The sequence below is a fragment of the Nematostella vectensis genome, chromosome 2 (genome assembly GCF_932526225.1).
Source record: "Nematostella vectensis chromosome 2, jaNemVect1.1, whole genome shotgun sequence".
NCBI classification, from domain to species: Eukaryota; Metazoa; Cnidaria; class Anthozoa; order Actiniaria; family Edwardsiidae; genus Nematostella; species Nematostella vectensis.
The window spans coordinates 12,597,961-12,625,528 of NC_064035.1; the positions used below are offsets into that span (position 1 = coordinate 12,597,961).

General features: G+C 40.2%; 3 protein-coding genes and 1 long non-coding RNA gene across 13 annotated transcripts; 1 reads left to right on the plus strand and 3 right to left on the minus strand.

The window, feature by feature from the left end:
- Positions 1-684: 684 nt before the first annotated feature.
- On the minus strand, positions 685-16,834 carry LOC5514060 (growth factor receptor-bound protein 10). Of its 9 annotated transcripts, none has more exons than XM_048723682.1 (17): positions 16,687-16,823; positions 16,022-16,116; positions 15,705-15,844; positions 12,337-12,367; positions 10,973-11,241; positions 10,445-10,604; positions 7,409-7,524; positions 6,656-6,748; positions 6,428-6,568; positions 5,787-5,897; positions 5,157-5,249; positions 4,361-4,447; positions 3,738-3,890; positions 2,728-2,782; positions 2,289-2,379; positions 1,964-2,057; positions 685-1,876 (listed from the first exon to the last, which is right to left on the minus strand). In XM_048723682.1, exons 3-17 carry the CDS (start codon positions 15,786-15,788, stop codon positions 1,709-1,711), a joined length of 1,746 nt encoding a protein of 581 aa, XP_048579639.1. In that variant the 5' UTR covers positions 15,789-15,844; positions 16,022-16,116; positions 16,687-16,823; the 3' UTR covers positions 685-1,708. The 9 variants fall into 9 exon arrangements, with proteins under 9 accessions (XP_048579639.1, XP_048579638.1, XP_048579640.1 ...); XM_048723681.1 differs by lacking the exons at positions 16,022-16,116; positions 16,687-16,823 and adding exons at positions 11,568-11,659; positions 13,638-13,808; XM_048723683.1 differs by lacking the exon at positions 16,022-16,116 and having other exon boundaries at positions 16,687-16,834.
- LOC125560977 lies at positions 2,950-3,731 on the minus strand. Its single transcript, XR_007306985.1, has 2 exons — positions 3,191-3,731; positions 2,950-3,118 (listed from the first exon to the last, which is right to left on the minus strand). It is a non-coding gene; the product is annotated as an uncharacterized LOC125560977 (long non-coding RNA).
- Positions 16,835-16,858: 24 nt separating the features above from the next.
- On the plus strand, positions 16,859-21,544 carry LOC5514104 (lanC-like protein 2). 2 transcript variants are annotated; one of them, XM_001634211.3, is made up of 9 exons: positions 16,859-17,025; positions 17,114-17,234; positions 17,366-17,518; positions 18,030-18,247; positions 18,895-19,035; positions 19,296-19,478; positions 20,040-20,216; positions 20,906-20,978; positions 21,297-21,544. In XM_001634211.3, the coding sequence occupies exons 1-9, from the start codon at positions 16,945-16,947 to the stop codon at positions 21,377-21,379; spliced, it is 1,230 nt and encodes a 409-aa protein (XP_001634261.2). In that variant the 5' UTR covers positions 16,859-16,944; the 3' UTR covers positions 21,380-21,544. The 2 variants fall into 2 exon arrangements, with proteins under 2 accessions (XP_001634261.2, XP_032239577.2); XM_032383686.2 differs by having other exon boundaries at positions 16,863-17,020.
- On the minus strand, positions 21,477-27,495 carry LOC5514061. Its single transcript, XM_048723677.1, has 4 exons — positions 26,438-27,495; positions 24,207-24,997; positions 23,097-23,329; positions 21,477-23,008 (listed from the first exon to the last, which is right to left on the minus strand). The coding sequence occupies exons 2-4, from the start codon at positions 24,980-24,982 to the stop codon at positions 21,915-21,917; spliced, it is 2,103 nt and encodes a 700-aa protein (XP_048579634.1). The 5' UTR covers positions 24,983-24,997; positions 26,438-27,495; the 3' UTR covers positions 21,477-21,914.
- Positions 27,496-27,568: the final 73 nt, after the last annotated feature.

Sequence of the window (27,568 nt, forward strand, 5' to 3'; positions counted from 1 at the left end):
TTTTTGTACATTATTTTTGTGTTTGTTTAAGTTCAATTTTGCATGTTACTCGGCGGATTATTAGGCGTTACTTTGAAACTTTTTATCTTTCCATCGCGAAAGACTGTTGAGAGGTAAAACAATAGTTGCTATTTGTCTGCTTGCGAATTCTGACCCACGTGTCCATGACGTTTTAATGTTCTTTGGACGCGTACATGGAAACTAGGTCCTTCGTCGTGACGTCTTACGTGACCAATTGCCCAGGGCGCACATGTTAACAAGGCTCGTCGTTCGTAAGGAGAATCCTGGAAACAATCCTGGGTTTATGACCACGGGATTGACTAGAGATAGTTTTCAACTGTCGCCATGCTAAGCGAATAAAGACGTGCAGGATATTTTATGTAGTTTCTATTTTTTTATGCTGGAAGATGTTTTATAACTTATATTCGGGACGCATGCTTCTGTTAATTTATTAGTCCCCAAGAAACCCAAAACAATTTGTCGACAATTCTGAAAAGCTTGGGGGGTGGGGGTACTTAATGTGACGAAAGATTTCAAGCTTTTGGATATCCTTTAAATCAGACCTGGGGTTCTTGATCTTGATTAGTTATTTTGTCTTTTGGCGTGAGCACTTAAAAAATAATCTGTCTCACCTCCGGCTGTCGGCAAAGAAAAGTAAATTAATACATTGACGGTCATCAGAAAGAAGTTTGTTGATTTTTATTATATAAAGGAAAGAGAGAATTGTGTTTTACAATGCTTATCAATCAACACCAAAAACATGCTCAAAGATTCAGCGCTCTTTTTCTCGGCCACGAAAATCCTGCCCGGGAATTGACTTTTGGGAGCGCTCGCAAAGTACGTTGGATCTTCGATTATGCAACAAAGACATAATAATAACAGGGAAAATACAATGAAAAATTATTTATAACAATCAATCAAATATATTTCTTCGACAGCCTGACTTGAATAGGCTTTTGCAGAACGCAAGTAAGTTTGAAAATGCTTTTTGACAAATGAATGGAGTGATCAAGGGCGGATCTAGGGGTGGCCCGAGCGGGCCCCGCCCACACCTATTTTCGGATATTTGGCTTAAAAATAGAGAAGAACAATGAATCCGCCCCCTTTCTTGAAACTCTTGCTTCGCCCCCCGCCCCTCCTGGAACCGCCCCTGATGATCAGATTTTAGAGATTTTGGATTTTATTTGAAGAACTCTTTGAATTCTTTGGACATACCATGGCTTCATATTAATGCTTTTTATTTCATTCAAAATAAGCTTCTAATTTCCATTCTGAATACTAGCTCCCTATGTAAAGGATCGAATGTAGTGTCTTTTTCTGAATCAAGCACTTGTTGAATTGCCTGGTTAGTCCAGGTCATGTAGTGGTAGTAGAAAACATAACAAAGACAGAGCATTTATTAAAAAAATAAAAAAAAAAAACATTTTTTCAGACGATCTGGAGCTTGTTAGGGAACTATTCATAATTAACGCAACGAACTTTGTTTCATTGACAGAGCATTTATGCCCTGGGGCACACCAGTTCTATTCTAGACCGGCGTAACCTTGGTGACGCACTCGTCTGCACCCTGAGGAGGGTTTTGTGGAATTTCTCAGACCAGAGCAATCCCCCATACATTAATTACAAACATGGCCATAATATGTACCCTCCCCTTTAAAAAAAAATAAACACCCACTGTGCTTATGGCGACTGGAGTTTCGAATGGTCGTCAAACACATGAGAAATTCCGCCGTCTCTTGACGGTACAGGGTCGTCTTAGGGCCACCGAGATGCCATTGACTGTCTTTCTTTGATAATATCTGATCAATTCAAGGATAGACGGAAATGCCGGACCCTTGTCCAGTCGATAGTACATTTTGCTGCCAGGTCCGATATCCTGTTTAAAAAAAAGAAAAATTCCGATAGATAACTCGGTCATTTATATTGCGTGGACTTTAGATTAAAAATTTTATAAAATTAGTACCTGCACAAGCTGGCAATGAAAGACTTTTTTGTTCATACAGAACGTTAACACGTATACATCGGATACACTGCAACTTTCTCGAACCAGGAACAACCTGTGTGGGGACACAAAAGTATTACTCATTGGAGAATGAACGTGCAGGCCTGAGACGCGTACATTCTAACCTCCGGACCCAAAGATAATAATATTAATAACCTCTCTTTTGACGAAATACAAAGGCACTCTTTTATAACTAATTACTCTACTCCTAATTACTCCGCCAAACATTGGCTGACTTACTAGCGGCTGGCAGTAACTACAAATAAAATGCAGCTCTCACACTTACCCATCTTCGAATCCCTCTCTTTTCATAAGAACTAGCGCCTCCTCGTGAGATATGCGCCCGTGGAACCAGAACTCTTCGGCAAGTTCCTTACCTGAAAAAAAGTAGGGAAAATGATTTTGCGGGTGCTACTTAATGTATACGGAGAAAAAGAACAACGGCAGAACATAATGTATACAGAGGAGTAAAACAACGAAAGACAACAGCCTTTAAAGAATGCATGGCTTGTCACTGTTTTTTTTCTTAATAATAGTATATTACTATAGTATTTGTAAGTTTGAATACTTTTTTCTTTCAGGCTATAATGCAGTACAAAAATACAAAATGCCGCATAGGATTGGCGCCAAAGTGAGTGTAGGGTATGATACACCCCTTTCCAGTGGCCCACGTTAAATAACGACATGTCATACTTAAGTATGTTTACCAGGCCTAGCAGACTTACCTGTCGACGAGGAATTGCTGATGAAATGATTTGCCGACAGTCGGCGTGAAAGTTGCTATAAAATAACAACAACAAAATGTAGGAATAATCAATGTGACTTAAATTGTGACCTATTCTAAAATCGTCAAATCGCAACTAAACTGCGAGACTAGCCAACAGGAATTGTGTGTTGCAGAAAAAACTTAATCTGTCATAATTTAATTTTACTTAAACATTTTTCACTGATTCCGAAATCAATTCAGTGACCGATTCTATATAGTCAAATCGTTAACGGAACTGCGAAACTTGCCAACAGGAATTGCGCTAAACTGTATGTTGCAGACAAAACCAAATTTAGGTTCTTCTGCCATGCAATCCTTAAAAAGTAGCGCAAATTTTAATATCCCGGTAACTCGATTCTAAGACGTCACGGTACCTCGATTCTAAGACGTCACGGTACCTCGATTCTAAGACGTCACGGTACCTCGATTCTAAGACGTCACGGTACCTCGATTCTAAGACGTCACGGTACCTCGATTCTTAGACGTCACGGTATCTCGATTCTAAGACGTCACGGTACCTCGATTCTAAGACGTCACGGTACCTCGATTCTAAGACGTCACGGTACCTCGATTCTTAGACGTCACGGTACCTCGATTCTGAGACGTCACGGTACCTCGATTCTTAGACGTCACGGTACCTCGATTCTTAGACGTCACGGTACCTCGTTTCTAAAACAAGAAGTTACATCGATTCTAAGAAGTGACAGCACATCGATTCTAAGACATCACGGTACCACGATTTTAAGACGTGACGGTACCTCCATTCTAAGACTTGACGGTACCTCGATTAAGTCACGCTTCTAGTACGTCACACTAATTCGTATACAAGACGCCACGACACTACCTTGATTCAAAGACACTACGGTGCCGTTATTCTAGAAAAAAAACACTATGGATATTCTGCGTATGAACGAGTATCGCGGTATTATCCGATGGGTCTTTTCTACAAATGGGCTAGATGGCTGTTACCGGTTTTTGTCGCTTCGTCAACTCCTCAATCTCTTTACAGTTTGTGACGAGCTTGCCCCGTGTACCAGTAAAATCCATGGCAACACGGTCACTAGGTAACGAATCTTGATTGACAGGCTGGCTTTCTGTTGGCACTGGCCGAGGAGGCGTATCCTGGTAGAAAAAATAAACAAACCCTTAAATACTACCTAATTTTTTTTTGATTTTGATAGGGTTGACGCGGGAAATTTGCGAACGGTTTTTTTTATTGTAATTGATGAGAGAAGTCTGTTAAAAAATATATCTTATTAACATTATTTTTTAGTGCTTGTATCATGAAGCTGGGTACTTATCATAAGAGATGGCATCACGTGTTTGACTGTGAGCAACGTCCCTTGAGACTCCTTCTTCTCCGTAGATACATGAATTATGTAGCACGGTTCAGAGAAATGGGACCTCGTGCTATCGTAAGTCATTATCAGAGAAGACGAGGAACTCACAGTCGCTAATAGTCTCCAAGACAGAGATCAGAGAAGACAAGGGATTTACAGTCACCAATAACAGGGCTTTTGCTATTACAAATCCGAGCAAGTGACTTGTTAAAACTGCATATAGAACGTGGTGGTAGAAGTAGGTTTACTCACCATTACCGGTGGCAGCGGCTCCAATCTGGCGAGAATCGCAAACTTTCTCAGCATGTCATCGTAATTTTGTCGAAGTTGAGGCCCATACTAAACAACATAATAAAGTACAAATATCATCATCATCATCATCATCATCATCATCATCACCACCACCACCACCACCACCACCACCACCACCACCACCACCACCACCACCACCACCACCACCACCACCACCACCACCGCCGCCGCCGCCGCCACCACCACCACCACCACCACCATCATCATCATCAATATTAATATCATCACCATCATCAATATCATCATCATTAATTTCATCATCAATATCAATTTCATCATAAAGACTATCACCACCAGCAATAAATATCAATATCAGTATTATCGTCATCATCATTATCATCATCATCGTCATCATCATCAACATCATTATTATTATCAACAACAATATCATCATCATCAATATCACCACCACATTAAATATCAATATCAGTATTATCGTAATCAGAGGCCTACTAATACGAGTCGTTTCAACGAGTTCGTTACTGTTAAATATGCTGATTACATTTGATTAATTGTAGTTGTAGTGCTTACTTGTATCTCTGACTCACCTGTAATCCAGTCTATAGTGCGAAAGGTTGAATTAAACTTATTATTATTAATCATTTTGTAACCGCCAGCATTGAATACCAAAATCAGCATTATCATCATCTTCATTATATACATCAGCATTGAATATCAGTTTTACCATAATCATCAACATCAGCATCAATATCAATATTAGTAGTATCTACTCTACCTTAGCCAATCGAATGCCGAGTAGCCAGCCTAAATACATTTTCTCTTCATCTACGCAGAAGCACTTGACTTCTTTAGCGTCCTTACCAGAAGGCTAAACCAAGCAAGACAAGAATGTAATGGTGACAAGGATAAATCAGTTAAGATCAATATAGAGAAGATGTTCTTGATAAGCTACCACTTAATAAGCTACCACTTTCGGTAATCAAGTCACTTACTTTTCAAAAATCACCTTAGTAAAAGTATGAAAGCAACGGCGGAGGGAAACACCAAGAACAGATCCCCCGACCCCCCCCCTGCTGTACCCTCCCCCCTGAACGCGAACGAAGGCAGTATAAAACAAAGGAGAAAGAACGGCATGAAATGCACTCTGATACATTTCAGCAGTTTTACTCCAAACTGCGACTTGCAGCTATCAAGTTTCATGGTTTATCGAGACGTGAACGTGCGCACGATAAACCTAACTATCTGTGTTTGCTTAGGCATGGTCAGAAACGATAACGTTATTTTTCCTTATTCAGATCTACATAAACAAGAACCTAGAACTAAGCCCTAAGGATAAAGCATTCTCTAGGTCACGTTCTCTTTGTAGTCGTCGCTGTCTTCGTTGTCACAGTTTCCCAAGAATTACCGCGAGACTAAAGGCGAAGTTCGTAGGTGCCTTGTGAGATTTATTAGCGTTTAGCATCGTGTACAGGTTGTTGCCATCGAACTGCGCAAACGACTGGAGGTCTTTGAATGCCTAAAAAAAAGTTAAGTTGGCTCAGAGCATGTTTGGCTCCAAAAATGCTTTTTGTTACATCCCCTCGCTACATCCCCTCCCCCCACACAGATACCGCAATTAATTTAACCTTCAGTCTAGTATCCCGCCTTCTGGTTTTCGAGTTTTCTGAGGTAGGTAAGAGATGTGAGCTCGTATCAGATCCCACGCACCCTCGCGGTTCATCCATAACCGACAGTGCGACTAAGCGTGCGACAGCACTTCAAAACGCAAGACAGTTCCTGTATCGTGTAGCTCAACTAGTATTTTTTGTTGGCCGCTTTTAAAGGCAAGCTGACCTATTAGAAACCAAAAAAAATTAGAGCAAATAAAAGGCTATATCAAAACACCATTTAAGCGAATAAAATAAAAACGGCGACTGCATGTAATGGTCATACGTTTTTAGCACTGTCCCCAAACCCGCCAAAGATAAGGTCCCATATTATGTAATAGCTGATGATGTTATTCTATGTAGACTGGGGTAGCATGTGGGAAATTCGATAAAGTTATACCTTAGATTTTCCTTTATGTGAGGTGTACAATCCGGATCCCCGCAAAATAATAAACTTTTTTGTCCAAGATTTCTTGGTGTAATCTTTAATGTGGAGGACGTCGGAAATTTCTGGAACTCTTGTGCATTTACTCAGGAGATTCTGTAGAACAAATGACATTATAAAAACACCTCATTGGCATACAAATATGTTTTTTTTTTAATTAAAAAGACGTAAAAATGTCCATACCATTAATAATATTTTCTTCGCTTTTCGGGCCTTTTCGGAAACCGCCTTGTCCTCGGTATTTTCGTCTTCAAATAATTTGGTGTCGGCGTATTTCTGCAGCACGAGGCAATTATAAGAAGCTGACATTGTTATGATGATATCGCACTTGACATTGGCATATGAGAGACACCACTATCGGCTAGTGATGGGTAAACAAGGATAACCCCTCAAAATGTCATGGGCACAAATCGCAATCTGTCAATAATCTAATCCAGACTGCTAAAGTAAGTCACGCCCTGATGTATGTACCATAGTCTACTACGCAGGGAAATCACTATTGCCCTGCTTGGAGGTCCTGTGGCAAGGCGACGAGCGCGCAGCGAAGACCGCCGGAGCTATTCCGATTCATTTTTGGTTTTCAAATGTTTGAGAGACGTCGACGGCGGAGGTGGCTTTATTTACCAAACAGGGTTCCAACAGATCGTCACTTACAGTCAAATACAAGGTTGAAGTTGCGTCTTAGCAGCCTAAAAAGCTAAAAAAAAACTAAAAGTGTTTGTTTTCAAAACTTGTTAGAGTAAATGACAACGACTTAGCTTTTGCTACGCTTGCGGCATCATATCGGAGTCGAGTGCCTAATGTTAGAGGCCGTGATTTGTGGGGAACACAGCGACTCGTCGTAGCCTTACATTCGATTTATTTTCGTAAGATACCTACCGCCGTGTTTGTGAAGAAGTCGTAGCCTTATTCGACTTATTTTCGTAAGGTACCTACCGCCGTGTTCGTGAAAAAGTCGTATTTTGTTGGATCTTTTCTAAAAAGAAGTTTTGAGTTTCCAGCCAGCGAGTTGTACACATCGATCACTTTTTCGTGATCTTCAAGATTTCGTTCTAAAAAAAAACGTGAAAGAAAGAAATTAGTGTTGAGGGAAGGGTAACTCCCTTGTACTGATGTATATACAAAGGTAGATGGTTAGATAGATGGTTAATAAATAAGAAGCAGCAAGAGAGCATAAGATAAGAGAGGAACACTTTGGTATTACCCGCGCGCCATGTCGCGTCCGAATCCGGCTATTTTTAGTAACCACCACCCCACCACTGCGCGTGAGCATTTTTACTCACCCTACCCCCGCGCTTTGGCATTTACATCTTGTTGTTTGCCGCTGTTTTGTGACTTGAAACCGAAAAAAACACCCTATTTGCACAAATGCCATCGGAAATTTTATTCTAGCATCAAGTATACAGGCACTTGCGGTTTATTAAGGGGATGTAGTACTTCGAGGATTGCAAGATTTCCAAAACGAGACTTCATTCAAAATCAAGAGCGGAAAACCTCGTGCTTCAATCACCGTTTTAGCTCTTACTTGCTGCTTCTTCCTGGTTTCTCAACATTTATTATCTTCCTAATGGTCAAACGAAATCTGTAGGTTAGACATTAGATATAAACATTGATTTTTGTGAGTATTCCTGTGAATTGAGAAGGAATCCAAGAAAAATACATTTCATAAAAGTTATCCTTGTAGCGAGGGAATGCATTTTTGTGATGATCAAAGCCAGCAAGCTGAAGTATCTGAGCTTTTGTAAAAGTGAGGAAATAAAGAGGGAGATATTACTGTATTTCTATGATGTTGTTATTATTATATGTTATATTATTATGTTGTTATTATACAAGCTGGTGTCGGGATTTGAATCAAACGCAGTATCATAGCTATTTTACCTCTCGTCGGTTTTTTCTTTCTAATTTGACTTCGCCGCTCAGACAAACAAAACAGTCAAACTATTCAGGGATTTAGCTTTCTGTGAGTATATTTGCCAATCTTGGTAACTTAAGTTTTCTTCTTTCGAGTTATTTTACATGATCTCTTTTCATTCCTATCGAGTTGGCAAAACAACAACACGCAACCCGCGGGGGAGTAGGACAAAATAAAAGGAGCAAATCCTCACGCGCAGTGGTGGGGTGGTGGTTACTAAAAATAGCCGGATTTGGACGCGACATGGCGCGCGGGTAATACCAAAGTGTCCCTCTCTTATCTTATGCTCTCTTGGTAGCAGCCGATATTTGTCATTCACTAATCGTGACGATATCAACTTTTCAAGCCCTACACCCGTCACGCACTCACCGATACCCTTCACGTACTCACGGATGCTGATATCAGGAAAGCAATTATCGACCCCTATATTCTTCACGCACTTAAGGGGGTATGATACCCAAGAATTAATTCCGTTAATGTATGGCTCAGCGTAACACTCACTAGTTCCTGTGTTTTTAATATTATTGCATGAAATTTGGCAGGAATAATTATTGATAGTGTAGTAGTGTAATGAACTGCCAAAATTGGTATCGAATGATTAGTCTCAATGAGGTTAATGATATGTGAAATTATTATTATTATTATTATTATTGTTTTATTATTTCACATATCATTAACCTCATTGAGACTAATCATTCGATACCAATTTTGGCAGTTACTGTTGCTATGGTAACCAAGCCACACCCAAAATACATGATTTTAATGCTAATTATTATTATTATTGTTTTATTATTTCACATATCATTAACCTCATTGAGACTAATCATTCGATACCAATTTTGGCAGTTACTGTTGCTATGGTAACCAAGCCACACCCAAAATACATGATTTTAATGCTCTTACGGTAACAGCTCTAGCTCTGAAACTATAATTGGAACACGAACCAAACTAAGGATATTCATTGCTAATACCTCAAACTATGTAATGAACCTAAAATTGCTATATAGTTGACATAAATGGAAAATTATCAAGTAAACAAACAAAAAGCTTATAATTTTAACCAGCATTCTTTGGTAAAAAGCCTTCATAATACTAAGCATTGTAAAAATTTCAAGGTTTTTGAGGTTCATTACACTACTACACTATCAATAATTATTCCTGCCAAATTTCATGCAATAATATTAAAAACACAGGAACTAGTGAGTGTTACGCTGAGCCATACATTAACGGAATTAATTATTGGGTATCATACCCCCTTAACGATGACGAGATCTGTCACGCAATCACCTATTCCAAGATCCGTCACGCAATCACCCATACTGAGATCCGTCACGCACTCACCTATGCCGAGATCCCTAACGCACTCACCTACTGAGATCCGTGACGCACTCACCCGATCCGTGACGCACTCACCGATGCCGAGATCCGTCACGCACTCACTCATATAGAGATCCGTCACGCACTCACCGATGCCGAGATCCGTAACACACTCACCGACGCCGAGATCCGTCACACACTCACCCATATAGAGATCCGTCACGCACTCAACGATGCCGAGATCCGTCACGCACACACCCATATAGAGATCCGTCACGCACTCACCCATACCTAGATCCATAACGCACTCATCCATATAGAGATTCGTCACGCACTCACCGATGCCGAGATCCGTCACGCACTCACCGATGCCAAGATCCGTCACGCACTCACCGATGTCGAGATCCATAACGCACTTACCTATGCCGAGATCCGTCTAGCACTCACCCATATAGAGATCCGTCACGCACTCACCCATACCGAGATCCATAACGCACTCATCCATATAGAGATTCGTCACGCACTCACCGATGCCGAGATCCGTCACGCACTCACCGATGCCAAGATCCGTCACGCACTCACCGATGTCGAGATCCAAACGCACTTACCTATGCCGAGATCCGTCTAGCACTCACCCATATAGAGATCCGTCACGCACCCACCGTTGCCGAGATCCGTCACAAACACACCCATACCGAGATCCGTCACGCACTCGCCCATATAGAGATCCATCACGTACTCACCGATGCCAAGATCCGTTAGATGTTCCACTAAGACCCATGTGGGATCCTCCTTGATGGCGTTTAGTAGCACCAGCTTGTAGCACGCCTCCATTGCAGTAGTGTTCTGACCGACGCTGAACGTTACAGAGCTGTTGTCTTCATTGAATACCTTGATGGGCATCTGTCATTCATTCAAAATGCAGGGCATTGTAACTTGGCGCATCAAATAAGGATTCGAGAGAGAATAACGAGAACAAACAACCTATCTTTATAACACTTTGAGGCTTTTTGCTGCACTTATAGTAAATGAAGTTGGGGTTGTGAGAGGTGGGGAAGGTGGGGGGGGGTAGAGATCTCGTTCATGAAATTACCAAATTAGGGAGGCATCAATACAACCAAACCATGTTATCTCTACGTATTCTTTTAGCATTGAGCGTTACAAATCCATAAAAAACCTAGCCCCCCTTATGACCAGTCTGCATAACTCTAGGCGGCGCTTACAAATGTCGGGCTGTGAACCGGGGACAACAGATAACCAAGGTTTCTTACCGAGCCCGGCGACTGTGGAGCGTCCTGTTCGAAGTCCGACTTCTGGGTGAACTTCCCAGTTACTTCCCCATCGGAGGCGACCTCCCCTGACGGTAGACACTCCTTATCAGGGAGGGTGACCCACATGTGGGTGTTTAGGGACTTTTTTTGCCTTTGCGGAGGAGGAGAAAGCTTCATGGCAACGATGGGCTCCCGCGGGGGAATCAGCGGCCTATCATCGTCACAGTCGTCACATTCCGCCAATAGGCTGTCGAGCATAAGCTCCTGGTCTGAAAACAAACAATCAGCTTTTTAGTGTATTCGGATATTCTCGGCACTCGCACGGTGCCCTTGTCAGCCACACCTTTGTTATTGTTATGTTGAAAGGCAGATAAATCTCGAAATAACTATCCCAAAACAAGGTTTTAAAGTTCATAGCCGTAGCATGCCTTGAATTATTAGGGGGGGGGGGGGGGCGATACAGAAACGTCGTTAAGGGGGGCACAGCCACGCCCCCTACTGGTCATTTCCTTATACTTTTTGAAAATATTGGGGGCCACGTGCCCCCAGTACCCCACCCCCTGCTAATGCCCTGAAGTTTAACACTTTATTTTACCAAATTCGATCGAAATATCGCATCGGCTTCCTAAGATATGCCGATGGATATGGATGCTTTCCCACCCTTGGTACTTTGTTAGGATATGGCAACTGAGAGAAATGAAAATGAGAAAATGGCAACTGTTAGTGATTTTAGTGTTGCACCTGAGAATAGCCATGTGTCGGAGCCTACGGAGCCATGGTGAATAGCCATGTGTCGGAGCCTACGGAGCCATGGTGAAAATGTATACAAGCTAATAAACAAAAATGTTATATAACTTTCCAAACTTGTTTGCATATCTATTCGATACGAGTTACGACACAAGGATTCTCCATGTGCAGCCTTTTTTGAAGTGGGTGCATAAAGTGTATATAATCTATTTAAGAAAATATCCATACCCCAAGTCCCGGAATTCCCGCCTTAGAAATTTGCCAAAATGCCGTGTAAAAAGGCTTTTTAACCCCTGGAAATCGGCATGAAAGACACCGAACTGAATGTCTGTCCAATAATATAGGGACTTTTTGTCCTGAAACCACAAATTTTTTGCGCGGCGGCCTCTCTCGTCTGAACATCAGGCTAACGTGCGGATGCCCTTTGAGCAAATCGAACATGTTTCTGAGTGAAAAAACAACTACCTCATTATCAAGGTGTTTTCCGGGAGAAGATGGGGGAGGGAGGAGTCAGTTCTTTCTCTGCATCAATGCTACAGCGTATGCTCAGTCGAATAATCGAGGCTATTATTATGCACATAATTCTACTCAAGACTTGACCTTGTGCGTTAGCTCACCTTCGTATTTCGAGTTCTTCGAGTATGAAACCTAAAAACAATCATGGCAATATTCAGAAAATTGAACAATGTACTGGCGATATCATTTCATGTCATCTCAAATAAAAAAGCGCGATTTTTATATGTACCCAAATATGTATCAAGCGTTAAATTTATGAATCGATTGCTTGGTGAAAACGAAATAGAATTTTTTAACTGTTTGTATTCATATTGAGCGGTACTCTATGTCAAAGTCCCCCTCACCTCCTGGCCTCTTCCGCCCCCTCCCCTCCCCCCACTTTTGGGACCACTCTGCCGTCCCGTGGCAATAATATAAGCCCGACCATAGGTAGAAACCCCTACAGTACCACGCGCGCTACCGTGGCGACCTTGAAGTAAAGCAATTAAAACCAAGCCCAGCCAGCCAGCGAGGCAAAGAGCACGACTGAATTCTTCAAGTTAGGAAGTTCTTACAAACACAAACAGTGATTCTCGATTTATTTTTGGCCACGGTAGCGCGCGTCGCACTATAATACAATTGTTGTAAAGAAAGGAAAAAGAAAATAGGAGAAAGCCGTAAAGAGTATACGCCCACGACAGACAAAAGTCAAGAGCTACACTGACAAACGAGCGATGCCTAGTACAGTTCCAATACACAACAGTATTTTCAAAACAAAGACGAATCAAGAGTAGGATCAATAATGGAAAAGGGAAGTAAATAGAGCTTCTTTATCAAATGGTCCACTCTATCATAAATAATCCAACTAGCTCGATTTCCAATTAGCTCTAATTCCTAGCTCGTCTGTAATAAGGTCCAATTTAAGAAACACTTGCGTTGCGCGATATTTTCCCGCGGTTTTAAGGTTGAATAGTACATTCTTTAGTGGTACTTCGAATGCACAGTGAAAGTTTGATTCACAACGATCTTGCTTTTACAAAATCCTATACCCGCGCCGTTAGAAATACAGCAAAGTGTCTGAAAGACCTCGATGAGCTCTCTCTCCAGTTATATATCTTGAATCTAGGTTCCACTGAATCAGAGCAGCAAACAACTTATGTTTACGATTATAAAAAGACTACGATAACCATCAAATATTAACATTAGACCATACGCTAAACAGAATAAATATACCAAATTTTTGCAAAATGCTAATATATATCCAATACATACGGCTATCCGCGGCAAGCTTAGCGAGTGTTCACCCAAAACAATAATATCGAGGAAAACTGCGATTTGTAAGAATCGCAAATGTACACGAAGTACTGCGAAGTACTGCTTACAGCGCTGACGAGAGAATCTTAAGTCTTTCTTACCATCATACCATGGGTAAATCTTTTCCGTTGGCGCATCTACAAAAAGCGCTTATCCGTATTAAAAGCCCGTTGATAATAGCGTGGTGTGACTTCTGGGCTGAAGTGTCCAACTGCGTCGATTGTTTTGTCGCTGGCAGTTTCTGCTAACCGCTTTAGTTTGATAATTACTGCGTACCAGACTTCAAGGTTTGATGAGGTGACGAGAGTAATTAAAAAAAAAACAGAATGGTAGATAAGTTCATCCGATGCTAACAAGGTAGATAGAAGATCTTTTTCATCTATGACGCGTCCAGGGAAAATACTGAATCACTGTTATTAGCAATGAGCTCGAACTAAACTTGATTTGACGTTTTTACGTTGAGTGAAGTATTATAGCTTTAACGTTCTTGTAATGAGTGACCATTGAAAATAATATCATATCAAACAGAAAAAGCAACCAAATGCAAATAATTTTGCGCCTTGATTTGATTTTTCAAATGTATTCATTTGTTGTCGGCTTTATACTGTCTATAAATTCACCTTCTAACAATAGCAGCCATATCGATAATTAGAGCAAAATTGTACAAGCGAAATATTTGATTTAAGGTAATCCATTTTCTTGATTGAATCTATAAGCTGCTTTTAGGCAAACATAATCTTTCTTAGGAGAAGATGTTAGAAATGATAATTACAGCATCGCCAACTTAGGAATTTTGATTAAAAAGATCTCGAGATAACATTGTTAAGCATACGGGGAGAGGGTGGTATAGGTTCTTGTCCTAAGATTCGTAAAAAAAGACGGCACGCTAAATTTGTGACATTATACAGAATCTTTGTTAGCCTAACTTTTCGCGATACCAAAAAACGATTGCGGAACAGAAGTGGACCACTCGTACTAACTTAAGGTGAAGCAGCCATTGCAAGTTTTAACTGTTTTAAATGTACTAAAGAAGTATTTCCGATGCTATCCGATTTTTAATCTTTTCTTAAAAAAGGATCTGAACTGCATTTTTGTGCTGCATATTACGAAAATTTCTAAATTTAAACAGCATGAGAATGTGAGGCCTGTGACGTAAAACAAATACAAAATAACATTCTGTAATAGAACCTCACAAAACCATGGCTATATCAGGCTACTAAAAGAGTGCTGCTTGCAGGAAAACATAGCTAAGAATTTCATCAAGAGCCTTAAGATTGAACCTAGGTAAATAAAATCCACACTAAACTTTGCATTTCCTATAGAATGAAACAGGGATGCCTACTTCCAGGAGTTTCCTAAGTTTGGGTCTTATCACCAGGTGAATCCGCCGAAGGTCAGTTGAAAATAACATGTGATATGGTGTGTTTAAAGGCAAACAAGCCCAGGTCTCAACAAAAAAAATACCATATTTGCTTGTATAAGCACCACTGCACTTATTTAATTTTTCATGTCCCAGGTGAGGCGCTATTATAAAATCACATTTAAATTTCTAGATAGAAATGCTTTTTAACAATACACAAGAAGTAATAGATATAGTCCCAGAACCATAAAATAACAAGCTTTCAGTGATAAAATGTTGTGGCAGGTAGTATTTTACTGTCAGTTATCTTTATGTCTCTTCTAGAGTACAAACAACCTCTTCATTGGGGTCTATTGAGTACAACACATTTAGGCTTGGTGCTTATTCGGGGAAGGTGCTTATTCATATTTTTTCCTCTTGGGTGAGATGTTTGTTCAGGGGGGAGCTTATTTGAGGGAGGGGCTTACTCAAGCAATTATAGTCTTCTACGTTTTTTGGGAAAAATTTCCTAGAGTAGGCGAAAGCTAAAATCCATTCTCTTATTCATGGGTTGACAATATCTGTAGAAATGTAAACCTAAAATCAAGGAAAAGGAAAGGAGACACCGGTATGGCAAGGGGCAAAAATAATATTGTTATTTCAAGAAATTAGAATAAACACAGAAACTCTCAACATAACATTTTGGGAAATAAAAAAAAAAAAAAAGAAAACAGAAAATATTTAAATCCATTTGGCATGTTAATTATCAAGAATACTGTTATCTTGAGTATCATTACATTGAGTACCATTACAATATAATTCATTGATGTACTTTACCCCATCAAGGTTATCCAAGTCACCGATCATGTGACCCAGATCCTCGAGCATCTTGTTAAAATCTGCAACCTGGTTGTCATTCATCCTACCACAGGATGACCATCAACCCTCTCCAATCATGTATGCTTACAGCTCTGAGGCTGAAAGAAACAAAGAATGGCATGGTAAACACTACCTTGGTGCTGCTCATGGCATTGTTTGGTTACAAGTACGTAAGACACCCTGGCTGATAAACAAGGCAGTAGACCCTTATTTACTGGTAGTTTTTAGGGTGAGGGTTGTACACAAGTACAGAATTTCAATGTAAGAGTGCTCACTTTAATTTTGTAAAGTATAGACACAACTTGCAGTGTTACAAATGGTTCATCCTACCACAGGATGACCATCAACCCTCTTCAATACAGCTTTGAGGCTGAAAGGAACAAAGAATCACAAAAATATTTAGGGTGAGGGTTGTACACAAGTACAGAATTTCAATGTAAGAGTGCTTACTTTAATTTTGTAAAGTATAGACACAATTTGCAATGTTACAAATGGTAATGTGAAGGATTAGCACAAGGTTAGCAAGTCTTATCTGTAAATCTTACCCAAACATAATCGTCACATAAACAACAATTCGTTTCTCGTGTTATTGTATTTTATCACTGTGGAAATGTGGCCAACATTTGAACTATGCATTTATCAAACATTATTGATTAACATTTTTAGATCAATCGATATTGCAATTGAATATCTGGGAAACATAAGAATTAGTATCTTATTGAAATCATGGCATAAAAAGATTCAAAGGATTAAAAGTGATCTAAGTCCACCCCTTTTCCGCCTGACATAACTCGATGTTTAATCCACAAATTTTAAAATAATAATAAGCGTCCTAAGCAATAATAAACATTGTCCCACGTACGAATCATACCACAAGAATCATCTCAGTACATTACAGCACATAAAACTGAAAATCATTGTCAATTTTTGACATGCTCACCTAAAGCTTGGCAAACAGGAAATTCCGTGATACCGTGATTTAGTAAGGTCATATAATGGGGAATTTTCGATTGTATTGTAAAAACAACATCTCAACGACTTGAAAGATATTTGAGCTCCATTCGAGCCTGCACTCATGGGTAATAACAAAGCTGCGGACATCCGTATACTCGTACCAGACCTCGCCGAGCTTGTCAGAAAGTGTTCGAGTTGGTAGAGTTGGTCTTGGTGTTTTTCTACAGTTTGCAGTCTGTCGATTATGGCTTCAGAGAGACGCGAGTTTGAGAACAAGTTCAGTGACTATGATGGCCGTACAAGGCTCTTATCAGAGAAAGGAAAGGTTCTCAGTGGTTTAACTTATACATTATTTGAGCGAACGATTTGTTTGTCATCAATAGCAAATATCGTTTATACTATGCTATTCACAGATCGAAGAACCGTTTTTATCAAATCTTACCGAGCAGGCGTTGAAGATGTTGCGTAGATACGAGGAAGGGCTTAAAAGCGAAAGGGACGAGTCGAACCATTCTGTGTACACCGGAAGTGGAGGTGATTGCATACAAATCAGATATCCACAAATGCTAATTAGATAATGATTTTGAAAACACACTCTGTACCATACTTCATAAGCTGATCATTAGTTACCTAAATAACTAAGGCACTGAATGCTTCTTTTTTAGGGGCAGCTCTATTGTACCTCCACTTGGCATCAACTTTCTTCAGAGATGACAAAGAAAAGAGGGAATATTACCTCTCATCAGCTTTACAAATACTTGAACAAGCAGCCAAGAATCTGACAGGACGTCGAGTGACCTTTTTGTGTGGAGATGCAGGTGTGGGTCTCATTCAAGTTACTAGGGTATTAAGGGGAGAGAATTGGTGTCAGGCAATGGTTCCTGTTTATGTTTTTAATACAGTAGTCATTTACCATCAGAGAGCTGATCCATGTATATGCAAGGGCATGGTCAGTATTGGGGGGGGGGGGGGGGGGGCAAAGTAATAAAGTGATTCCTCAAGAACATTTGTTACAAATGAGTGATAATGACCATGACATAACATCTTTATTGGACCATAAAGGGGGAACCTGGGCCACCCTGCATGCATTTATAACGACCATCCAGCGCTCATTCCTTACATAATATATATGTTACCAGGCAAGCATACCTGCCTTTAAGCCAATGAAGCCTGGGCTTGATCAGGATTTTTGAACCATCTCTTTGAAAGGAAAATAACATTATGGCAAAATACACCAAAATAACCATATATTATTGAGATTTAGGTGATTTACTTAAAGCTGAAAATGCCTCAGGAATGCTTCTAGGATCCCTTTATTATTTTTTTTAGGAATTCATGCCATGTTAGCTGTACTCTATGAAAAGCTTGGAAGGCACTCTGAAAGTACAAGGTGTATCCAGGAGCTTTATAAGATGACTGATAGGGTGTTGCATGATCAGTCTCTACCTGATGAAGTCTTGTATGGCAGAGCTGGCTATCTTTACTCCCTTCTGCATGTCCAGCAGGAGATTGGCATCAACAAAATTGATAGGGCTCTTATTGACCAGGTACAATGTTGGAAAATCTCAGTCACTGGGTGGCTAACTTGCACATGCTCAGGCTTTAAGTGTTAAAATAACAACAGCAAAAAGCAACTTACTTAGTGCTTATGTATTAGCTAGGAAGTTTCTTTGTCAGAAGGGCTTATTTTCATTGAAAGATTAATTTTTTCTTCATTTTCTGGTGTGATGGCAAAGTCATTTCTGTGTTTGCTTTTTGGCTTTAATTTTCCATTAAAGAATTCAGGTGATTAGTTACCGTAAATGACCCAATAAACGCCCAGTCCATTTATTAAATTTTGATGTTCTGAGGGGGGCATTCAATAGATAGGAGGCATTTATTAGAGAGGGGCGATCTTTACAAATTATAATAAACCAACGCAAGTTCTAACAAGGGTTCTAGTCTCGTCATGATCACATTAAATTATAGCCTGCGTAGCAAGGGTTTCTTGACATAAAGCATAGTCTCACCCAGTAGAAGCCAAACTCAGATTGATTAAATTTGATTTATATTACCGAAATTCTTATGTTGTTTGTTTTTAAGCTGGGAGGGTGTAGGGTGGCGTTACATCATTTGCAAGTTGCTTAAAATTTGGAAGATTACTTCCAAGAAAAGGTTGGCTTCATCTATTTTAATGACAAATTCCTCCTATCAGATTTGTTCTGCTGTGGTATCATCTGGTCTGAACCTGGCCAAGCACTTACGCCACCAATCTCCTCTTATGTATGCCTGGCATGGTAAACACTACCTTGGCGCTGCTCATGGCATTGTCGGGATACTCTACATGTTGTTACAAGTACGTAAGACACCCTGGCTGATAAACAAGGTAGTAGACCCTCATTTACCGGTAGTTCTCAGTGTTCTCTGTAAGTTTGATACTTGGACATATAAGTGTTCAATACACCACTATTGTTTATTTTTTTCAATTCTATTATTTTGGAAAGCTTGAAAAGACATGGAAGCCTTCCAGAATCAAGCATGGCTCCAAGTTAAGTGTAGCCGGGTACAGATAACTGAAAATCAATTTAATTGATAATATTATTTTTCATGTTCCAGGCTGTGTCTTGCCCATCTGTTCAATCCAACTTGAGTACCATTGAGGAATGCATAGACTTCTTTCTTTCTCTTCAATTTCCTTCTGGAAACTTTCCTTCCTCTTTGGGTAACTCAAGTGACAAGCTAGTCCACTGGTGTCACGGAGCCCCTGGTGCCATTCATCTCCTACTCAAAGCTCATAAGGTTTGTTAACAGGAAGCTTTTGAGAGAAATGAATGTTTTTACCAAAGTTTCAGTAATCCTAATTGCAAGAGATGTCCAAAACACTTACAAATTTATACATGGCATCTCCCCAAAGCCCTTTCTCTAGGCCCATTTCCTTCCCCTTAGCCCCACCTCTGGGACACTCCCCTCCCCTTAGCTCCCATCTCTAAGCCACTCTCCTGCCCTAAGCCCCCACCTCTGGCGCACTCCTCCTCTTGGCCCCCAATTCTGTGCCAGTACCTGGCCCACTCCACTTGGCTCCCACCTTTGGGACGGTACCTGGGCCACTCCCCTACCTTTAACATCCCACCTCTGATCCCCTTCACTTCCCTTAGCATCCAACCTTTGCATAACTTTACTTCCATAAGCCCCCATCTCTAAGCAACTCTCCAGCTTCTCAAACCCCTAAACTCTTCCCCCCATTTTTGCCTCTATTTCTTGGCGCTCCTCTTCACATTGAGTGACAAAGTATGGTTTCATAATATGTGCATAACAGCAGGTTTCAGCCATGGTTATCTAATTCACGGGTCTTCTCTTTAGGTATTTGGCAAGGAAAAGTACTTAAATGCTGCACAACGGTGCGGTGAAGTGATTTGGAGGCGTGGTCTGCTCAAGAAAGGCTATGGGATCTGTCATGGAGTGGCAGGGAATGGATACGCCCTACTTGCACTATACAAGGCGACAAATGAATCAAAGTACCTTTACCGTGCTATCAAGGTAAATGCTAATATTGACATAAGAGAATGCAAGGGTCCCCATGGATAGCAAGGTTTACTAAGACTCAGAAATATTTAAGATGGAGACTATTTTTGGATCAGCGAAATGTCTGAGCATGGGGGAAGCCAGGGTTTTTGATCAGGCTTCCAACGGCTGGTTTGAGTTTTGATGTCAAGACCCCAAGCCTAAGGGTCCATAACCAAGGACAGGAAAGCCAATAAGAAGGCCTGGGACTAGACTGTTTTTAGACCATACTAAGGCATCTACTTAGGATTCACTGTTTTAAATCATTAACAGTTTTTGTACTTAAACGTTTTTGCTATTCTTAAGACAGATGACTGGTGGGTACCCTGGGTACCAGAGGCTCGAGTTCAAAGCTACACAGACCACGTGTCATTAAAAGAGTCAAGCTCGAACCTCTGGTATCCAGGGTAATTGGCGCGCAAGTATGCAAAAAAGGGGGGCTATTCCTTTTATAGTGCAATTCGCATTTAAGGCCAATCGCGGGTTAGTGTTTTCAAATTTAAATTGAAACTTTTGCTGAAGCTCCTTCAAAAATGTTAATCATATTCATATAAAGAAATTCGAAAAGAGATAAAATAGCGAATAAAGGGAAGAATATTTATTTAATTTATCTTTCAAAAATGACTTGGTTATCTGCTTATTATAATACAGTGTCACATTTCTAGTTTGCAGACTGGTGCAAAGATTACGGCAAGCATGGTTGCCGAACACCAGATACGCCGTTTTCTCTATTTGAAGGTATTTGCCAAGTAAGCTGATCAATGCAGCTGAATGCTGGATTCGGTTTTTGCGTGCGATATTACGGTATTTTTTTCTTGAAAAACATATCAGCACCCTAAGAAAAAAACCTGTAATAAAACTCTAGACATTAAAAAACACAAGAAGAAGTCATGTTGTAAGTTTGTATGTAAATTATTGATATTCATAACAAAACACACAGCAAATAAGGCTAGCGACAACACTACAAAGTCATAGGTGTAGCTCGTTGTGTGCATGTGGCTGCATTGTGGCAAGATATTGCTTGAGCTGACATACACATTTCTGTTTTTTTTTAAGGAATGGCGGGTACAGTCCATTTCCTGGCAGATCTTATTGAGCCGAGATCCTCTCTATTACCGGGATTCGAGTTGATTCTTTAATGAGTCATTACTGTGGCAGCCTGCTACCTTAATAGATATCTCAGGGTTCTGGCAGTTTTTCCAAAGGGAATATTCAAACAACATAAAAAAATAGAAATAAAACCACTTTAAATTTATTACAGAATGAGGAAATATAATGAAATAAATCTATTTATTGTAAAGATATATCATGTTGTGTGATTTTTTAGATAACATCACCTGGTTGAAGTTCTAACGAAAACACGAAAGATAGGAGGGGCATAACGGATAAGTGAACTGTTTTACTGCGATTTTGAGTATTCTCAGAACTTTCGGAAATGATTCCCAAAAATGCTAAAACCAATTCTCCGTCAAAAGAGTTTTGAATTTCCACGGAGATAACTCAAAATTCGAAGAGCCCGACGCAAGTCGATTGTACACAAACAACTAGACCCTGCGCACATGGTTGACTAGGATACACCTAAGATCTGCACTTTTTTGGGCCCTGTGTTGTGGGCTTCCAGAGTATTGCAAATAATGCACGTTAGAAATCACGACGAAAAAAAACAGTTGCATTTTATAACTGGGCTTCCACAGGTAACCCAGCAACAAGAAGAACCTCCCTCAATTCTGACTTGCTGGACAGAATTCGGGCAACCCTGGACTCCATGTTTTGTAGGGTTAACGGTTTGGTGTCAGCTAGAAGATTCACGGGTTCTCCACCAATCGACATCCACTGGTGCCTAAGCTGTCTGCTTTTCAAGGCACTTTGGGTATAGTCAAGGAATTCAAGGAATCGGTCGGCGAGGTTTTCTGCTCTCCAGAGGGAATCTTGCTGACTATTTTCGAGAAAGTTGAGAAAAATAATTTTCAGATAGGCGACTAGTTTTGCAAATGTAGCTTCCTTTTTCATAATGGTCTTTACCACTCTAAAAAGTTCATGCCTGCATCCTCCGTCCGTGTCCATGTTTGCAAGCTGTTTCTTCTCCTCAAGCACAAAGCAGGGACTCCATCGTCGCTCCAAGGGCTGGTCGTCTGGGCACAAACAAGTTGACAAGAGAAGATGACTTGTAGAGAAGACTTTTTCCTCTGCCACAAGCGTGGGCACCACGTTGACCAAAAGTGTGTATCCAATTGAGATATCCCTGACTTTTAGCCGCACCCCAGAGTACTGTTTTAGCTGTGACACGTTAATTTTGATGACGTCCTGACTTTGTTGGTAGCTCTTGGATTCTTTTTGCAACAGGTTGAATAACCATTTTATTATCTTCTCGGGAAGGAGAAACCCCTCTTCATCACTACAGTCTACCGCGTATTCCGAAGACGCGTCTTTCACAAGGAATAGGGCACATCCAGATTGAGTAATCTCGTGAACAATCTTCTTTTTGGCGAGTATTAACAGGACAGTTGCATCTTCTTCGTCAGGTCCCTCAGTTTTAAGGTTATCATACAGATTGCCAGCGACGTCAAACCTACTTATCCGCTTTGGGTACTTCTCCTGACATCTTTTAAGAACCTGTTCTATCACGTGAATTTTGAACATGTCTTTTGTATTCTTTTTTTCCTTGCTGATGTTGACCTCCATGTCCTTCGAGAACGCCCTAAGCATAGCAATCAATGACTTTTCCTCCACGCTTGAGACGGTCAGCTGGCTTATATCTGGGACATCAGCTGAAAACAATGGCAAAAAATTGTTTTAGAAAATCTCAATTGACACATTCCGAGATCAAGAAGCCCCAATTGACAGAACACATCTAACCTCCAAGAATTTTAAATAGTTCTCTGTCTTTCGTTAAGATCTTTTCCAGTCTAGCAGCCATGTTTTCCAGCACAACATTACTGATATCTTCGAGTAGATTTACAGATGGTATCCAGTAATGGGGAAGGGATTTGTCACGTAGCGCATTATGAAGAATTGTAATGAACTCCAGAAAGCGGTCGCCAAGCAGGTCGCGATGCCAGTAACCTGGTGAATCTTTCGTCTTGATAAGCCTATAAACCAATACAAGTGTTTTATTGATCATGGTCTGTGTCTGAATTACATTAACGCAAAAAGTATCGCCAAAACCTCATCTATTTAGGATGGACCTATCTATTTATTAAGTAATAAGTTTTTTTAATGATTATCTCTTTTCGTCTATATGCCTCACCAATAGTTTACAAAAACCCAGCACCCTACAATTGTAGAACGGTTAATTTGACAATTACGATGGCAGTTTAAGCTAAAAAAGTTTAGCGGAATAGTTTATGCACTACAGTAGTGTGAACCACGAGTTGAATCATCATACCAAACAAACAGCTCTCATTGATCTAACACTGTTGGGCACTCCAGAAATTCTGTGTTTCCTAAATCCTCAAGATCACTATATGGCAAGTGGCCAAAAGAATCTTCTCTCCCACTTTTAGCCCATCTGATTGTTAACGCCTCCACCTCCTGCCCAACTCTCAGCTCATTTGATTGATAACCCCTCCCCCCCCCCCATTCACAGCCTAAGACATTCATGAGGCCTCTTCTCCCACTCCCGATTCCCATCCCATGTGATGGATTAGGCCTTCCATCGCTAATGTTATTTCACTAGTGTCTCCTGTGAGTGTACAGTACTACTACATCTCCTGCTAGTGTACTACAGGCAAAGCTGGGTGGTCTTCCCACATCTGGACAAACAGAAAGGGTGATATGGGCACAAAGCACAACACTACTGTAGCAACACTCTGTAGGTGTTGGGCATGTCCCTACTGGACTCCAATGGTCTTATGATCTAAAAAAGAGATTTCCTGGATCTGTTGGACAACGTTATTCCTACAGTACAGCATACAAATGCAAGACACTCCCATCATATTTTGATTAAAACATGATTGAACATCTTACCTTAGGAAAGCAGTCTTCAAATGATAAGAGCTAAGCTCCCCTTTTAATGCTGACTCGTTTCTAACCATGGTCTTCACAATCCTGAGTAAAATATGTCTACATCCCCCATCACCACTATCCATGTGTCGCAAAATCGCTTTCTCTTTCACTGAGAAAGACTGTCGAAATAACAACTTGTGGTCACCACCAGCACAAGGGCCATTATTCTGGAACGGTTTGGCAACATAGTGTTCATCGTCAAACTCAAATGTCAAAACAAGATCCACAGACAAGCCAGCATTGATATCCAGTTGAACAGCAGGGCCATGAAGGGATATTTTCAAAGTTCCAAACAAGTCAGGCTTCTCCTTGGAGAATTTATTCACAGCCTTTTGGACAGAAGAGAACATCCAACTTTTCAGAATCTTCTCAGGAATTATGTACCTGTCATCATTTGCATATTTTTCAAATGGAGAACCATCGGTAGCTTTCAGTTTGACCCATCCAGGGAAATCATTAACTTTTTCAAGTTTCAGGTCCTTGCTTTCTAAGATAACCATTATGTCTACCTCATCAGCTGCCCCAGTCTTAAGCTTCTCATAGAAACTACCAGTGTAGTCAAGTTTCCTGACAGATATATGTGAATTATCCTTGAAGTACTCTAATATATGACCTTTGATGTGATTGTCTATCATTTCCTTTGTCATCCCCTTGTCACCAGAAGTGATCTTGACCTCTCTTTCAAAGAATGCTCTCAAAGCATTTGTAAGCACTGTGTTATCTTGTGGTGAAGCCATTTAGGATCTGTTGACCTAGAAATACAAAACACATATCGAGCATTTTTTTTTTTGGTAATAGAAGAGCCATGATAGGTCAGGGAAACTTCATTTCTCAAGCAGTAGACTGGGGTTTACTCCAAGGATAGGTAAGCTTTTTTTCAGGAGTTTAAGAACCTGGCTCCTCTCTAGCTTGCAATCATAATAATATTAAAAAATATGAATTTTATTAAAAGCAGATTTTCCATAAAGAAATTATCATCTCCAGATTAATTAGTTTATATGGTCATTTAACAAATCAACTCATTATTTTAGTTTTAGCTGTGAATGCTTAATTCATTATTCAGAGATAGCAAACCAATCACAAATGCACATTCTTTTAAAGTTACCACCAAATATATACTAAATGCCTTTATCCTTTATTGCTCAAGAGCTGCCTAAGCATGATGAATCCAGAATGGCTGTGACTATGATATATTACATTCTTCCTGTATGATTGAATTACAGAAGCAAATCCCATTTGGGGTAGATTCAAAACATTACAGGACAATAGGAGCCAATAGGATTTTGCTCAGTTCTTGCATGGGTGACTTGATTATCAAAATATGAACATGTAGAAAAAAACTGAAGCAATCAACATATTTGAGAATTTTATTATTTTCACAACTGTCTGGCTTTCTCAAATGATTTTGGCATCAAAATTTTTATTTTATTTTACTGAAAATCCTAACTGGCCTGATCATTGTTTAGTTTTTCTTTAGCAACAGGAAGAAAACAAGGCATTTCAGAAATATTTCTGTAAGCATTATTGAAGAAAAATGCGGGCAGGACTGTATCCAGTTTTTTGCGTTAGACAATAATATCATGATCGAGGCAACATTGGTAAGAAGTGCATAAAGGCATTCTAAATTATTTAACCTTTCTGGATCATGATTGTGAAAGAGGCTTCGTCCACGCTATTCCTAACAGAGCTTTCTTATTTTAATTGTGGCTCAGAAGTTGACCTTTTGCTCTCCTTGGGTGAGACCCCCCCCCCCCCCCCCCCCCTCTCCTCTGGATACATGCCTCGTATTATAAGTTTACCAAGCGTTCAAATGAGCAGGCCAAGGGTAAATCACCCACCCAATAAAAAAGTCCATAATTATATTATAGCAGTTAACTCGTAACTCTCCACAGAAAAATCCACATTGACCGAATATACACATTGACTGAATGAGATATAGGGGTCTAAAGACTGCTATCATAGCTTTCTTCTGTTTGTTTCTAACAGTTCACAAACAAACAAAAACGCGAAAGAGCAGAGATGCGTCACGGATAACTGAACTGCTAGAAACAGGAGAGAAACTCTGCTAGCAGAGTAAGGCTTAATATAATCAGACAAAAGTAATATGTCTTTTCAGTTCAAACAAACCCGTCAAGCATTATTTTTACTTATAAAAGGTGTTCCTCGATTTATATAAAGAACTTTTACCCTACCTTAAAACCTCCAGACAGCGCTCGAACTGTTGAACACAGCGTCACTCAGAATGGTTTAGAGTTTAGAACGGTGTAATTCTGAGAATTTGTAAATAAAAAAAAATCCCGTCCCAACACAGGGAGCCCATCGCTCGGGACATCACGAAAACGTAATAGGACCTCTTAAAATAGTCCCATACACACCAAATATTGTATATTTTATTCAGTTTACCAGACATATAATATTTGCATTCTACTTTCACGATCATGTTTTCCAGAGTTAACTTCATGGATAAAGTGTGTGGGCCCCCTGTGTTACCATCCTCTTACAATATCCCCCATAATTCTATTCTGCCTGGCTGCTAAGCTCGGCCAGAGAAGAACCGAAGAAGCTTGTTAAGTTCAGTTGAGTGTAACGATTCACTTTGACTGTAAAATTCTCCATCTTCTGAGGTATGGACAACAGCAAGAAATCTGCAACAGCAATGAGGGATCCATGGGCGAGATTTGAGGCATGGAGGTATCACCCTTCGATCAACAAGCATGCTAATATTCGCCGAATGTTCCCGGGACTTGGTTGGGCAGTTGGTGCTTTCGTGGTAGCCTGCGCGCTTGAGAAAGTATTTGAAAAACCGGACGATGGACATCACTAGCTAAAGAGATGTTTTATTAACAAGACTATTTTGGTTTGGAATTGTCAGGGAAGAACTACAGATATTGGGGCTCTTGTTTCCATTGGTTTCCTAATCATTACTGAGGATCAACGACGACAGCTTGTCCTCGTCTCATGAAGTAAAGGAAACTTTGTCAAAATCTGGATTCTGCATATTATCCTACCAGTGCGTTTGTGTGAAGAATAATATTATTTTAACTGAATTTACAGAACCTCAAAATGAAAATAAAGATTTGTAACTGAATTTGTAACAATTGTTTTAACATAAATAAGTACTTTTTATAATATTTTTTTAAGATTTTTTGCAATTGATTTGAAAGCTGTCACTGTTGTGAAACAGCGCGCACCCCGTTTGGCGGCCAAAACGTTGGACATTTCTTATTAAGGAATCTTCAAATACCATCCTTTTTCCATATGTTACCTTTGACTGCTCACCCCCTTCCCCCCCCCCCCCCCCCCTCCCCTCGGCCAATCCTGGG

Excerpts from the sequence above, each read along its gene's own strand:
- LOC5514104 (XM_001634211.3), top strand. The coding sequence starts at position 16,945 with ATGGCTTCAGAGAGACGCGAGTTTGAGAACAAGTTCAGTGACTATGAT. Across the intron at positions 18,248-18,894 it reads ATAGGGCTCTTATTGACCAG|ATTTGTTCTGCTGTGGTATC; the intron begins GTACAATGTTGG and ends TCCTCCTATCAG. Across the intron at positions 19,479-20,039 it reads TCCTACTCAAAGCTCATAAG|GTATTTGGCAAGGAAAAGTA; the intron begins GTTTGTTAACAG and ends TCTTCTCTTTAG.
- LOC5514060 (XM_048723681.1), bottom strand. The coding sequence starts at position 13,665 with ATGCGCCAACGGAAAAGATTTACCCATG. Across the intron at positions 10,605-10,972 it reads CTCCACAGTCGCCGGGCTCG|ATGCCCATCAAGGTATTCAA; the intron begins GTAAGAAACCTT and ends AATGAATGACAG. Across the intron at positions 4,448-5,156 it reads TCGGCATTCGATTGGCTAAG|TATGGGCCTCAACTTCGACA; the intron begins GTAGAGTAGATA and ends TATGTTGTTTAG.
- LOC5514061 (XM_048723677.1), bottom strand. The coding sequence starts at position 24,982 with ATGGCTTCACCACAAGATAACACAGTGCTTACAAATGCTTTGAGAGCA. Across the intron at positions 23,330-24,206 it reads TTGAAGACTGCTTTCCTAAG|GCTTATCAAGACGAAAGATT; the intron begins GTAAGATGTTCA and ends ATTGGTTTATAG. Across the intron at positions 23,009-23,096 it reads ACTATTTAAAATTCTTGGAG|CTGATGTCCCAGATATAAGC; the intron begins GTTAGATGTGTT and ends CATTGTTTTCAG.